The 14,917-nt window shown below is 36.5% G+C and overlaps 1 protein-coding gene across 3 annotated transcripts in view; it reads left to right on the top strand.

The window, feature by feature from the left end:
* The window catches only part of LOC145998774 (polypeptide N-acetylgalactosaminyltransferase 1-like), a 30,443-nt gene extending 21,129 nt beyond the window's left edge, over window positions 1–9,314 (top strand). Inside the window, exons 8-10 of one of the 3 annotated variants that reach the window (XM_083135356.1) lie at window positions 1,620–1,730; window positions 6,164–6,307; window positions 7,638–9,314. In XM_083135356.1, coding sequence (XP_082991482.1) covers window positions 1,620–1,730; window positions 6,164–6,307; window positions 7,638–7,778 — 396 coding nt within the window. In that variant the 3' untranslated portion in view covers window positions 7,779–9,314. Of the gene's footprint in view, window positions 1–1,619; window positions 1,731–1,834; window positions 1,943–6,163; window positions 6,308–7,637 lie in introns of those variants that run through there. The other 2 variants (XM_083135357.1, XR_014443345.1) reach the window with 2 other exon arrangements.
* The last annotated feature ends 5,603 nt before the right edge of the window (window positions 9,315–14,917 follow it).

The raw sequence follows: 14,917 nt of genomic DNA, 5'->3' as shown, positions 1-14,917 counted from the left end.
CTTACTTTTCATTTTTCCACGTAAATTTCTTTCGCGATCGATTTCGCCACCCATCTGGTGGCTTCGTCAGGCGTGTACTGTCTTGCTGCAGGCAGCATGGTTCCTTCTTCCGCTTGTGCTCGTGCTCTACGCCCGCTTGGGAACGGCAGAAAGTGAAAGGACTACGTCAACTAGCACCACGCTGCCCGCAGCAAGACAGTAAATGTCTGACGAAGCCACCAGACGGGTGGTGAAATCGATCGCGAATGAAATTTATGCAGAAAAATGAAAAGGAAGTTTAGCAGAGTTAATGTAATATTCAAGTTTGTACCTAACAGATTTCTATTTGTAAAATTGCTTGTGGATTAACATTACAAGATATTATACATGTTTCATAACATTTAACTAACTATCAAACAAAAAAAATAAAGCTTCTTGTTTATTTTTTAAAAATTAAATCAAAAACACTATTTTTTAAATTTTTTCCCCCAAGACCTTATACAAAATATATTTTTTTAAATAAATAATGTCCCTAAAAACTATCAAAATATATGATTTTAAAATTATATAAACATAATTTAATAGCATCAAACACAAAAGTTATGAAAAGTTAATATTTAAGTAGATTTTTTAAAAATATATAAAATTGACTCTTAAAGTTAAAGATGGTTTTGTGTTTATGTTTCTCACACAGTTTTGTATTCTAGTGTTAATGTCACATTTGTACTTTTTAAAAGTTAATTGCTGTGATGAGCATTAAGGGTGGTTAGAACAAACACAATGTTTCCAACAGGACAAACTCAAAACCTTTTAAGATGGTCATGGGTTAAAATAGTATAAAAGTTTAATGTCTAGACACATACCTTAACAAATAACAGTCTGAATTTTCAAACTCATGTGGGTTCTACATCAGATAGTGGGAATGGAGTAAGTGTTACATGTTGGTTAAAAAAGTAACTTGGATGATGGTAAAAATTCGAACTGTTATTTTAAGGTGTGTGTCTAGAAACTAAGTTTTTTTCCTTGACAATGAGTGTTCAAGCTTTGTAATTTTCTTGTGAGTGAGAGAGCTATTCACAAAGCAGTGGATAGTTAGAAAATAAATATTTGAACCAAAAATATTTATATATATATATATACACATACATACTAGAGAAGAAAAGGGTTTGACAAAATAGGACAGGTCTCCCTGATGGCATAGTGATAACGTAGCACAGTGGTTCAGATTCCATTTTAAACTGTAGGTCAGATTAGCCTTTCTGTGCATAAAGTAGACGTAAAACAACAATTCAAACAAACAAAATAGGACAAAACACAAGTTCATAGTGGGCCTTCCATTTTCTTAATTTTTATCCACATTCAACATGTGATACTCCTTTCATGGCCAAGTTAAATTTTGGTACCATAGTATGGTTTTTAAGATTACACAATATGCTAGATTTTCATTGGCATAAATACAGACATGAATTTAAATGTTTTTCCCCCATAGATTTTGTTCCATGACATAAATAAATATATAGAAAACATAACTTCTCAAAGAGGCAAATATGAAACTTCAAATTTGAGTTGCATCTTAAATAAACTTATTGCAATTTATTTTCATTAATAGCATAGTTTACATCAAAAGCTTTCTCCTGCAGGTACGCAGTCCCTTGACCGACTTGTGTTTGGATGTCCTCGGAAGGGAAGATGGGGAAAACGATTTTGACCTTGCAGTGTATAATTGTTCATTATCTCCACTCCAAAACGAGGTAATTTGATTTGAAAAAAAGCCCTGTTCCTTTGGTACGAGAGAGAGAAATGCATATCCTTTAGTTTTTACAGAGTTGTGTACATAATTAGGTTTTGATTCTAGGTTCACGTGAAACATCATTCACCCAATCTTTGTCTCGACAGTCTTCAGAGGAAAGATAGGGGCAATTTGGGAGTTTATGTATGTCACAAAAAGGTTTATGTAAGCCAGGTAAGCCTTAAGTATTACAATTTTGTAACATTCATTTGATGTTTATGGTTTTGCTGTATGGAAAGTCATTGTTTGCTTTGTGTTTGTCTGTCGCATGTAGTCATAGGAATTTGTAGATTTTCTTTTATCCGGCCTTGTCTATACCTGCTGCAAAATTAGTTTGGTATTGAGAGCTGAAGGAACATGCGTCACAGTGTTGCCATATCATGCGGTACGGTACGGTACTCAGTGCAGCTGTCTGACGCTGTGTCGAGGAAAATGTGTTATGAAAAGGAACAACAATGATGAAATGTGTTATTGTTTTTCGAGGAAAACTGAATAACAATGATGAATGTGTTATTGTTTTCTCTCTTCATTTCCATCTCCCTTACAACATGAACGAATTAACGAAACGAGCATTGTTTACAGGTTACCTTTTCAATCAATTCTGTATATACACTTTCAATAATCATTTCTTTCCGAAGTCACCTTTTCAATCAATTCTGTATATACACTTTCAATAATCATTTCTTTCCGAAGTCACCGTTAAAGTCTGCCCATCTTTCAATTATACCACAACTGAAGGGCACAAAGTCCAGTTGGTGGGGCATCTGACTTTCACGCGTGAGACCCGCGCTGGTTTGTGGAACTTTTTCAAATATCCCGAGCGGCTCCGGGGTCGACTCAGCCCAAGTGAGTACCTGGGGCAAACCTGCGGTAAAGGCGGTTGGTGAACCACATCACCGCATCACCTCCATAATATGGCTTAAGTCGAGGTCGAGAATGTGTGGAGCTCTACCTCCACATCCCCATATGCCTCCATACTTTATTTTGCATCCATTATTTTTTTATGTATGAGAATCCCAGATATTTTATGACTGTCCTTAAAGATGTTTACTGACCTTGAAAAAATGCCGAATCTTTCAATGAAACGTGCAGCTTCCCAACAGTGGGATGATCTTTCCTCCTATAATAAGAGTAAATATGGCGACGAATAGCATCTTGCTGAAAGGTATTTAAATTTGTCATGCGTTTACTGATATTCCTCTTCTTTCCTGGGGTTTTAAATTTTGAAGCCTCGCATTTATTTATTTATTTATTTCTACCACATTATATTTTTCTTTCCCTATGGTAACAATAGTGTTCTTAGACACGCCGAAAGCAGCAGCAGTCCTGTCCAGAACTTTATTTACAGAAATGATTGGACTTCCATTGTCTTTCTCTTGCTCAAAGTATTTGCGCTCAGAACAAACCATCTCCCGCGTTTGTCCTTTGAGAAGAATTCCTTTTTCTTTTAGTGCATGGTCTCTTTGGTACATTGTCATCTCGAGTATTGCCTCCTTGACATTCTGCACACAAGCTCACGACACACTCAAGCAGAACACAGAAAATTATGTACAAAAAATAACACGCTATATACAACAAAGAATACTCTAAATTCAATAAACACTAAACAAACGGACCGGTTAAAATATCACAGCAACGCAACGCAATAAACAACACGTCCTCTCCCAACAACATGAAATCTGATCGCAGCGGCAACACCGAGATAAATGTTTTCTGTTGCTAGGTAACCAGGGCTTGGGTGAAGCACTGGGAAGATTTTGATTGGCTCGCATGCCAGCAACCCACCCTCCTGCAGTGACGTAGACCCGATTTCAACACGTGCTTCACAAGCATCAATACCAAACTAATTTTGCGGCAGGTATAATATCGTTGTATGAGAACCAGAGGAAATAATGTATTCTTAGGAATATGTCTGGTCCTGCACTGTGGCCGTATGGTTGAAGATGCAAGCTTTGGGCTCCAGCTATGGGACGTGCAGGTTTGAGTCTCCTGGGAGAAATGTAACAACTTTTCTCCTGAGATTTCGAGAGCTACAAATGAGTAGTGTAACCCGGTCATGGAAATCTACAATAACGACTGGGAGTTAGTTGTGCTGATCACAAATCACCAGGTAACTTGGTTGGATGATCTACCTCTGGTGGGAGCGAGGCTGGCAGTCTGTAGATAGGCACTGGCAGGCTGTTATGCTACAGGTTATTGTTATTATTAAAGGGATATGTCTTCTGACTCTTAAAAAGAGTCAGTAAATTGGAGATTCATGACTCCAACTTACTGCTAAGAATTAGAAGTGGAAATATGTTGATCTGACTCCCAAGTGGAGCTCTTCGGAGATGATATTTTAAACAAAACCGAAACTGCATTTTTGGAGTAACATCCCGCTGGTTCTCTTATGACGACAGGTGTGCTAGAGACCTATGGTGATTGATGAATTTGGTAATAGTTTATTTTTCAGTCAACATTCCTCTATAATTAGCTGCACCTCACCCAGTTCCCATCAGTGGGTACTTAGGGGTAGAGGTGGTTGGAACATGGTACTAATCACATAATTTTGTATGGTAGTGATCGAGAATATGTGGAACCTTGACACCCACAATGTGCCTTTATGACACAGAGAACTACTTTAAATCTTCATGGGCTGTAAGGCACTCAAATGTCAACATCTGTTCTATGTCATACACTGTGGACTGCATTTTGCAAGGCTCTGGCACCTGGACACACAATCAGTATAATCCTCTGTGGAACTCGTTTTGTGTCATCCGTGTGTTTTTGTGATTATCCCTTCACCTCATCACTTCATCCTCATCGTCACAATTAGTCAAAGGTGTCAGAAAAGTGAAGTAAAGTAAACCAATTCAGTCAGTTAAATCTGTGTATTGCCTTGACTCCAATTTGGAAGACATGTTGCACCCAAGAAAAAAGGTAAATTTTTATTGTGTTCACAAAGTAAATTTCACACTGATTAACTTTATTTGCTTTCTAATGCTTGCATGTGTGCCCAGACATATTTCCACTGAGTTAATACATAATCTCCTAAGTTACGTGAATGAAAGTATGACATTGTCAAAGCTTGCACAAAAGTTATGAAAATGATGCCCATCTCCTTCTAGTCCTCTAAAAGTTGGTTTCTGTTGTCCACGTTTAGGCAAACACTGCTATAAATGTCATCCTTGTTCACTTGAAGATCAAAACAGGACAGAGTATATTAACACTTAAAACTAATTCAAAAAAGATTCAACCTGATGAAAAATGAATAAATTCTGTTATTCCAGTGCATCTTACTTGATATTTTAACATGGAACTATTTAGTTAAATTTGTTAACTGTTAGAAATGTTTTTTATCTTCCTTTCATAAAATTGACATACTGAAACAGAAGTTCTTTCAGCAAGGCAAAATGAGATCCAGAAACTACATGAACACAAAAATGTTGGTTTTTACTAAAACTATGGACTCCATAGACAAGCCTTGTGTAGATATTGATCATTAAAAGCATCAGTTATAATACTCATTACTAATAGAAACTGATGATGACGAAAGCAAAAATAATTAATATTATCCAACATTTATTAATTAGTAGGAAATAAAACTGCCTTCGTAATTGTTGTGAAATTTGTTTTTCCATATTGTTGTAAGAATAGCCACTTTCAACAGCTGAATATAAAATTCAAAAGTTATTAAAAGATATTAATTCATGTAGTTCAAGATTTCTTCTTCAGAACGAAAAGTTGAACTGTCAACAGTAGATGAGAAAAAAAACTTCCGTAATTTATCATATATGTAAAGGTCTTGTGTGTTTATGCATGTCACTGTGATCAGCAAGTTATGTTGTCTTCTTTACCTCATATTGTACCCTGCTATGTGCTGATCAACTTTTAATGCTCAGGATGAAATCTGAATCATTTAGAATGTCTTAACTCCCAACAGAATATTCATTTGCGATGAAATATTTAGAAAACATACATGATAATCCAAAATCTTGTGACAAAGTGTCAGTACAGGTTGGTTTTTCTGTTAGGCTTGTCACACAATACATCAGACATGGTGCAGCAAAGTGTCTTGAGATGCCACAGAACAAGCTGAATGAATGCAATGCACATTTCAATTTTCTTTTATTGAAGGGCGAGGTTCAGCCTGCAGCTGTTCTGATACCTAACCCCATCAAGGAAAGAAACACAGAACTGTGCTTGCAACCAATGTTCTCTTGTTGCTTCTATCCAATACACTGCATCGTGTTTGATGTATTGGACAGCAAAAACATAAGAAATAAATGGCAGTTGAGTATCATCACTTTGTGATAACCAGCCTTTGAAAACATTGTTATGTTGCGACAAGGTAATGGGATGAAACATATTGGTACCATGATGTGTTTGTAACTCTTGACTTTTCTTTCCCTGCAGTTTTTCTCTTTGACCAACAAGGGAGAACTTCGTAGAGAAGAAACATGTGCTGATGTTCCATCTTACCTCATCACGACGAAAGAAAAAGTGAAAATGTACAAGTGCCATGGGCAGAAGGGAAATCAAGAATGGAAAACTCTGAAGGTAAAGTCAAAATATTCTTATAGATGAATAAGTATTATAATCTAAGGTAGGTGGGGGAGCAAGTGAGATATCTGAAAAAAAGTTTGTGTAATTCGAATGGTGATATTGTAGTGATATTTTATTACAAACAATATTGTTTTCTGCAATTTGAATGCTGTCAGTTACAGCAATTAACTGCCATGTCCAACTAAACGACAGAATGCTTTCACAAAAGTCATTAAAATCATGTTGACTGCTGCAACTATGGGTATGGGGGACAAGATTGGGAAGAAAATATTAATAATTCTGATGCTCGCGACAGAAAATATTCTCCATTTCCTGACCAGGTTCATACATTTTTTAAATTCCCTGATGCTGTGAAAATCTTGAATTGTACACACTATTTCTCCTTCACATTATTGTTTTTCACTTCTGGAGTAAAAACTGTTAATTTCATGAAATTTCAGACACTTATATTGTAGACAATATCAAGAATTAACCTATTTTAAATAAGATCCTTTGGAATTTCTCTGCTGTTCGGGATTACAAAAAGTCAGGTAATCATTTCTCGAAGTTGGGATCTAACCTTGATAATTCACATCCCGCTATTTTGAATTATTACAGTACCTTTCAGCATGTAAAACCGTGGATCAGAGGTACCATGAAGGAGAGTAGGTTCAGTGGTTTCCATTTAATATCTGTGCATTGTGAAAAAAATACCAAAAAACATTGAACTATTCATCAACAAAGTGATAGATGTTTTTAAAAGTAAGCAAGGCGATTACAGTTTCTATTTAAATAGTATACTCAAGTCTTAACTTGTATACAACACCAATGTATTTTCAGTTCAATTTGAATTTTATGATTTGTAAATAATAATAATAGTAATAATAAAAGCTTCTGTGACTGAAGGGCAAGATATGAAATCTTGCTCTGCCCCCCCATCCCCCCCGAGAAAAATCCTGCGTGCACCCTTGATTATATTTTAATGTAAGTATTATGAAGTTATCCTCTATAAGTATGATAGATTCTTTCGGGATGTGCTTGCATGCATACGATTCTTAAATTAGCAATTAAATAATATTAATGTGGTTTTGTTGCAATTTTTGAACAGGAAGTGTTATTTTGTGAACTGTAGCCATTATTGACTGATAAACGATCATATGTATTGTATATTGTGAAGAGCGCACTGATTGAAAACTGGGGTTTTATGCATCCCAGTGGGATGATTGGTTACTGTATTTACTATAAAAACTTCCTGCACTTTATTGCAAATCGTGTAGTGCTTTTTTAAGCATGCTGAAATAAGCTTGTAATTTGGAAAATTAATTTTTACCCTTCTATATTTCAGACTGGTCACTTGTTGCATGTAGCAAGTGGCAAATGTTTGGATTCCTTTGGACTTCAAAATGAACAGGATGTGTATGTGACAGAGTGTAGCAACAGCCCAACACAGATATGGTTGTTTGACCATTATGCCACAGACAAATAGAAGAACATCTTGTGGGTGCCAGACTGACCAAAAGAACATCATCTTTGTCAAGATGCTTTTCTGTAAATTTTTTTGTTTGTTTGTTGTTGGTAACAGGCTGCTCCTAACCACAATGCCATATCGGTGTAAAACCAGTGTGCCTAAGTCACTTTGTTTTTTGTTTTTCAACAATTTACAGTTCTAACACATCACATGATGAATTTTTGGTAGTCATTCCTATTTTGAGGCAGCTCTAGTGCTCAGGGGTATCAATAGTGTGTAATCTGTGGAGATTCTGAACTTTTGCTGGTGCAATATCTATTTACAAGTAATTGGAGAAATGGAATAAATGATTAATGTTATATATGCTGTTTTTCTGTGTGCTTGGGTGAGTGATTTGGAGAACATTCAATGACAAAGCTCTTAGTGTTTAAGAGAACCCAGAAACTTGAGAACTTCTATTCAGTAAGAGCTGGTATCTTTCTTCAAGAATAATCACATTGTAAGAAACCATGTGCCTACCAGTAAAAAAAAAAAAAGTGTATTTATTTGTGTTGCAGCTGAGTGTCGTGTATTTTTAGTATCAAGCCTTCTGTAATAGGGAAGATGCAAGAATTATGATGGGACTGAATAAACATTTGAATTGGAATAAAAATACTTGATGCTTCAGCTGAATAATTCCCACAAGGAAGGTGTTTATTGACATCTCCCAGCCATTAGGGATTATGTGAAAATGCATGGCAGTTAGAAGTGTGATAATTTCCTCTGGAATACCAACAGAGTATAAATGAATTAATGTTCATTATATTTTCTTGACTAAGATTGTATGTAGGTGCCCAATGTTAAAACTCCTTTTACATTACTAGAAATGTAATGATGTGAAGCTGAAAGAATATTCCACTAAACCTGTTCTTTTATCTATTGTTCGAAAGTGAGAAGGAAAGTTTAAGAAACAGGCAAATTTTGATATGTATTGGCATGTAGAATTGTGATGCGAGAGGTGCTGCATAGGTGTTTTGGATCTGAATTGTTTTTCTTCCATGTGGTCCTGAAGCTCTTGCACGAGTGCAAATTGGTTCATTTCACTTTTGTTTTGGTGTCTTGTGGTTCAATACACCCATGTGCCACTTCTTGAGGGTTAAATATTTTTAGCTCATCTCAAAGTTTTTGTCGGACCAAATCTCTCAAGATATGGTTAAAAAAAAATAACTTCCATGACTAATATTGAAACATAGGCAACCAAAATATCGAAATTTTGCATGTTTTTTAAACTAGCATTCTCTACGTTCATGTGATTTTATGTATTGATTCTCCTTGTACTGGCCATACTTTTACCTTTTGTGTGACTAGAATCTGTTCATCCTCCTGTTGTAACAATGAAGTTAGTTTCTTCACAATTTTTCCTACTACATTGCATGATGGAATAAGTGTGGGCGTGTACGTATTTTTTTATACAGGTGCTTTCAAAGAAGGATTCTTTTTTGATGTGTTGGGAATACATTGTTAATTTGTTACAAGTTACGGAAAAAATTGTGATCAATATAGATATATTTCTGAGCATTTGTTTCATTTACTTCTTACCCATTGCCACATCAAAATGATTTGATATGTAGAAAATATGCAACCATGACTTGTTCACATGTGAGATCAGTGGGCTCTTTAATTCAAATTATTCAGTAAATCAAATAGAAGTTTATTTCCCTTGAAATTCCTATTGAAATGAATGTTAAAAATTCATATGCAATTCAAATTTTTGAACCTTTTATTCGGATAATTCAAAGATGGCTATCCAGAGACAGCCGTAGGCAAGAGGAAGTTTGCTGGTATGCAGCCTCCACCCTCTCCTCAATATCGTTCCTTTGCCCACCCCTTATTGGTGAAGGTGTTTGTCATTGAACCTGCTCCCTCACTAGTGATTTGTGAAAGTCTGATCTGCCCTCGGTTGTCATTATAATTAGTCAGTACATTTTTCAGTGTCAAAGCGTGGCATGTATACAACATTAGAGGAAAAAGTAGTTCTAAGGGAAGTGGAGTGAGATGCGAGGAAGAAAATTGAAATCACTAACAAAAATATAGGATACTACCAAACACATTATCGACCTACATTAAAAATAAAGAAAACTTATGGAGAGGATGATGGGAGGAAACAAAATTTATAATAGGCAGTTAATTTCCACATATTGATTTTTTTTTGTTTTTTTTTTTACCTGTAACAAGGTCCACTGCATGTTCATTATTTTTGTTTATACAGTAGTTTTGTTTTTGATTTTCTTTAATAATGCATGTTTTTGTTAATTCAAATTTTGGATAATTCAAATCATCTTTGTCCCCCCTTGGATTTCGAATTAGTGTCCACTGTATTTAGCTTATATTGGGTTGATGCAGAAGTTCGTAGCGTTTGTGTTTGGTATGGCAACACTGCAGTGTTAAGAGTTTATCGTTTAATGTTAATCAACTGGAGTAGCATTGTTGTGCTTGTGAATATGCATTGGATTTTACAGACTTGAAGAAAAAGACAGTGTTATTTATGGGCTAAACAACAATAAGGGGGGGGGGGAGAATCTGATATATTCTTCTGTCAAGAGTTTAACATAGGGGCAAAGGCAGCTCAAAACATTTGTGCCTTTACGGGGAGAATGACAATGTGTAAAGCAGGGCAAGGGCAAGAATATGGTTTTGCCATTACAAAGAGGGCATTTTTGACTTTAGCATTTCTCCACGTTCAGGAAGACCATCGGGCTTTAATGAAGACAGTTAAAATGCTTTAATCCATGAGGATTCACATCAGTTGACTTGAGAATTAGCAAATGTGATGAACTGTAACCATTCAACCGTGCGACATTTGCATTCAATGGGTGAGGTTCAGGATACTGCATGCTTTAAATGAAAACAACCAAATCAGCGAGTACGCCAAAAAGACAACATCAAGTGCTCAGACACACTGCACGCCCACACACTGATAACTTGACAAAAGCTGCTATCCAGGAGCTTGGTTGGGTAGTTATTCCACATCTTCCTTACCTCGTCCCTTCATCTTGCGCCCTTGGATTGCTACTTTTTCAGCTCGCAATCCATCAATCTTCAAGGAAGCTCCTTTGGTACGAACATGTTCTTCAAACTTGGCTGGACTACACTTTTAACCCAGAGTCAGCCGATTTCTTCAGGCGTTGAACTGAAATGCCCCAGCGTTGGTAGACAGTCATAGTCATATAAAATTAATTTATTTTATTCATTTGCTATCAGTGGCAATTAAGGGGCCAGTCAGGATATAACCTGATTTCTGGAATTTTTGCAGCTTTTTCGAAACACTGGGGACATGTTACATTTTGTTGTGATTACGTGCAGATTTCAAGTGGTTAACACCCGCACATCCGATGCCACAGTCAGGTTTCAATAACATTGTAGATCTTTTCTTGGGGGCATTAAAGAAAACACTAAAAATAACTATCAGTTTGTTATTCGAGCATGTCATAAAATCATATATACATTAGCGTATGAAAAACAACTGCAATATCATCAGTTTTGGAGATGACATGTTAAATGCCGTCATCAGTTTTGGAGATATGACATGTTAAATGCTGTCATGTCACATGGTGCTGGTACATATTATCCGCCAGCCATCCTCGAGAGGTTAATTGGATGCTTTCGACTTTCATATGTACAACATTAATTTTACACACAACAGAATACCATTTTAAAAAAATTTAGTTTTGTATCTATGTGAAAACTGACGTCTGACAAACATGAAGCAGCCAATATTTAATTTATAATAAAATTGCATTATTTCTTAGGCCCACTTCAGAGGGAAGCATTTCCTTTAAGATTTTTGGTAGCATAAATGCTATGTAAATGCTTCCAAAAATCTTACAGCAGATAGTAGTTTACACGGAAGCATTTCATGGAACATTTTGGTTAGCTTTTGCGATTACAATATATATTATGTACAGCACGAAAGGCACGTCTAGTTACACCCTCTATGGTTAGTGCAAGATTTTTACAATTGAAATAACTAAAACATTCTTCCATGTCTGTACTGTATACGTTATAAAGTATGTATTTAAGCAACACAATTGCTAAAACCTTTTAACACTTTCTGATCTGACGGTTTTCATGCGTCTTTTACCTGTGGACAGACATTTTAGGACATTTTTAAAAAATCCAGAAAAATATACTATTAATGGTATCACAATGTATTATATATGAAATGAAAGCTTAGATTCTGTTCTAATAGATTCAGCTAGATGTTATATTTTTATAATTTACACATTTGCAATATTTATTGAAAAAAATATGTATTTTTGAAAAATCAGCATAAACACGCACTATGCACGTTATCAAAAAATACAATGAAATAACGTTAAGCCTTTACCCAACCAGCATAAGACACACTCTGGTGGCGAAAAACAGAACTATCTCCAAGCGTGTGCAACGATAATCGCATAAGGTTCGGGCAAATAAATTTAAACGCAACGGAAATACGGTGATCGTATCCTAGCCGATTGGCGACCGGAACGGGTGTTTTACTCTGCTCGCAGCACATCAGATTCTCGACCAGAAAGTGTTAACAGCAAATGTTATTCCTCTTGGTTGAATAGTTATCGGCTTTTCAAAATGTAATATGTTGTTTACATCTGCACTCGTGACCCAGAGCTCGTTTCCGATTGGTTATGCTACAGATATAGGACAGATTCTATCCTTGAGAAATGCCATAAGATTTTTTTACTTCATAAGGTAACCTTTTGGTAATTGCATAAATGTTAAGGAAAATGCTTTCGTCTAAAGCGGGCCTTACTCTCAGTAGTGTCCAAAATAATTATAGCCTATACAGACAACTACTCTGTACTCTTGTACAAGACTAGAAATGAAAGATTGGGTGCATGAGGTTTAGAACCAGACAAAACTCAAGTGTAGTGTGCCAAACCATGCAATGGCCATAGTAGCACCAAAAAATCTAAAATTTCTTCCCTGAAGTCAGCTGGAAGGTGACTATGTATATTTTATACCTTTCTAGTTGTCTTATTCAAGTAACCAATTTCCCTCATTTTCAGCAGGAATTAAATCCAAATTTGTTTCACGGAATGCATTCGGTGGGTACCAAATCAAACCACATGCTGCTAAAGGGTAGCTACTCTAGGACCATGATAAAATTCAAGTATAATTCCCATTTTTCAAGGCGAACTTCAAGCACATGTTTTCTCTCCTTTTCAACCTTACTTATTACCGCTTCTCAACATCCACACACAAATATCTTAATAATAAACATGCTTCCAAAAGTTAAGCACGCGATCAACAAAATCAACAAAAATGGAAAAGTAAAGCTTTGATTAACACAAAATTGCACATGAAGGTAGAAAATGTCTTTATGCATTAGAGAAAACAAGAATTGTGTACAAAGTTAAAAAAAAAATAATTTACTTTTCGTAAGTTATATGATGACGTCACATTTGGGTCATTAACATAATGATGTTTGAAGGCAAACAAAACTAACATTAATATGACACGTGACCACCCTGGACCTTCACACAAACTTTGCAATGATTTTCCATGCTTTCAATGAAGTGATCAACCATCACAGATGTGAGCAATGGCCATTCCTCCATTAGGGCAGTTTCCAACTCTCTGAGACTGGCTGGAGGAGGTAAACATGCAGACAGCATGCCCGAAGGCATCCCAAAAGTTTTCAATGGGATTAAGGTTGGGGGAATATGCCGGTCACTCCCTACGAGAAATGCCCTCAATTTCCAGAAACTCGTCAACCATGTTGGCTCCATGGGAACGGATATTATTGTCCATAAGGAGGAAATCAGGACCAACTGCTGCAGCGTAGTCTCTCACAATGGGGTCTAGGACTTCATCCCGATATCGCGCAGCCGTCGCAGAACCGCCTTTAAAGATGTCATGATGCTGCTACCTCTGAATGCGTGATGTTCTTGGTCTGATTGCATGTGCCTCGTTCTCTCCAGACTCTTACACGCTTACCATCTGATTCCAGGGCAAATCTGGACTCATCCGTGAACAGGACATTGCACCAATCTGAGACAGTCCAATTGATATGTTGACGACACCATTTTAATCTTGCCCCTCTGGCTTGGATGGTTAGTGCAATACGAACACGTGGTACTTGGGAGTACAATCCCTTCATGTGGAGCTTTCGGCGCACAGTACTGGCAGATATTGTCTTACCAAGTGCCACTGCAACCATGGATGTAACAGTTGTGGAGATCGCTCGTTGATTCCGCTTGGATACTATAGCAATATATCGATCATCAGAGGGGGCGGTAAACCTTGGACGACCAGGCACAGGTCTCCGGACAACTGTTTGACTTGTTTGCAATTGTTTCCATAATCGAGAATTTACCGAATGATCAACGCCAAAGAAAATGGCGACATCTTTGATTGACTGTCCTGCTCGAATGCATCTGACAGCACGCCAGCGCTCACTGTCATTCGTCTTCTTTCAGCCATAGAAACACGAATATTATCAAAAATAATCCTACAAAAGTTATAAACACTTTGTATCAGCTTTTAAATGCTCCTCAAACCCTTCAGAATGCTGGCGTCTTCAACGAAAGTGTGATGATTCTTGCACGAAATCCTCGCTTTTATGCTATTTCAAGAGCACAGATTAAGCACCTAGGTACAGATGATTGACTCTCTACTTACAAAAAGGAAGCTACACATAAAAACTTAATCTACATCCGCAGCAATTTTCAGCCACTCAAATGCAAATAAATACGCATTCGAAAATTTGCATTGCGTGCTTAACTTTTGGAAAGCAGTGTATAAAGGGTCTATGTGATTCCAACAACCAAAAATTCTAATTCAATTAAACGGTATACGTAATATAATTAAAATATCTAATTTTAGGTACCGAGTTTCTATTTACAATCAGAGGCGCAACCACTAATTTTTGTCTGAGGGAGGGGGGGCAAGTACCAGGATAAACATACTAAAAATAACTTTACTTACGTTTAGAAAATTTCGTACTTCCGCATTGCACAATTTAATGGTTAAATCCTATTAATTTCGAAGATCCCCTGTCTTCATTCACAAAAGGGTACGGCGTAGTGTTAATTATAATGTTATTATTGATTTGCTTTATTTTACTTCGCTCCTTGTGCCACTTTTGGCTAATTTGCGAAGATGGGGATGAGTGATAT

This window comes from Lepisma saccharinum, chromosome 14 (assembly GCF_977018435.1).
Source record: "Lepisma saccharinum chromosome 14, izLepSacc3.1, whole genome shotgun sequence".
Lineage (NCBI taxonomy): Eukaryota > Metazoa > Arthropoda > Insecta > Zygentoma > Lepismatidae > Lepisma > Lepisma saccharinum.
Note: the sequence above shows the minus strand (reverse complement) of the source record. Positions and strands in the feature narration are given on the sequence as shown.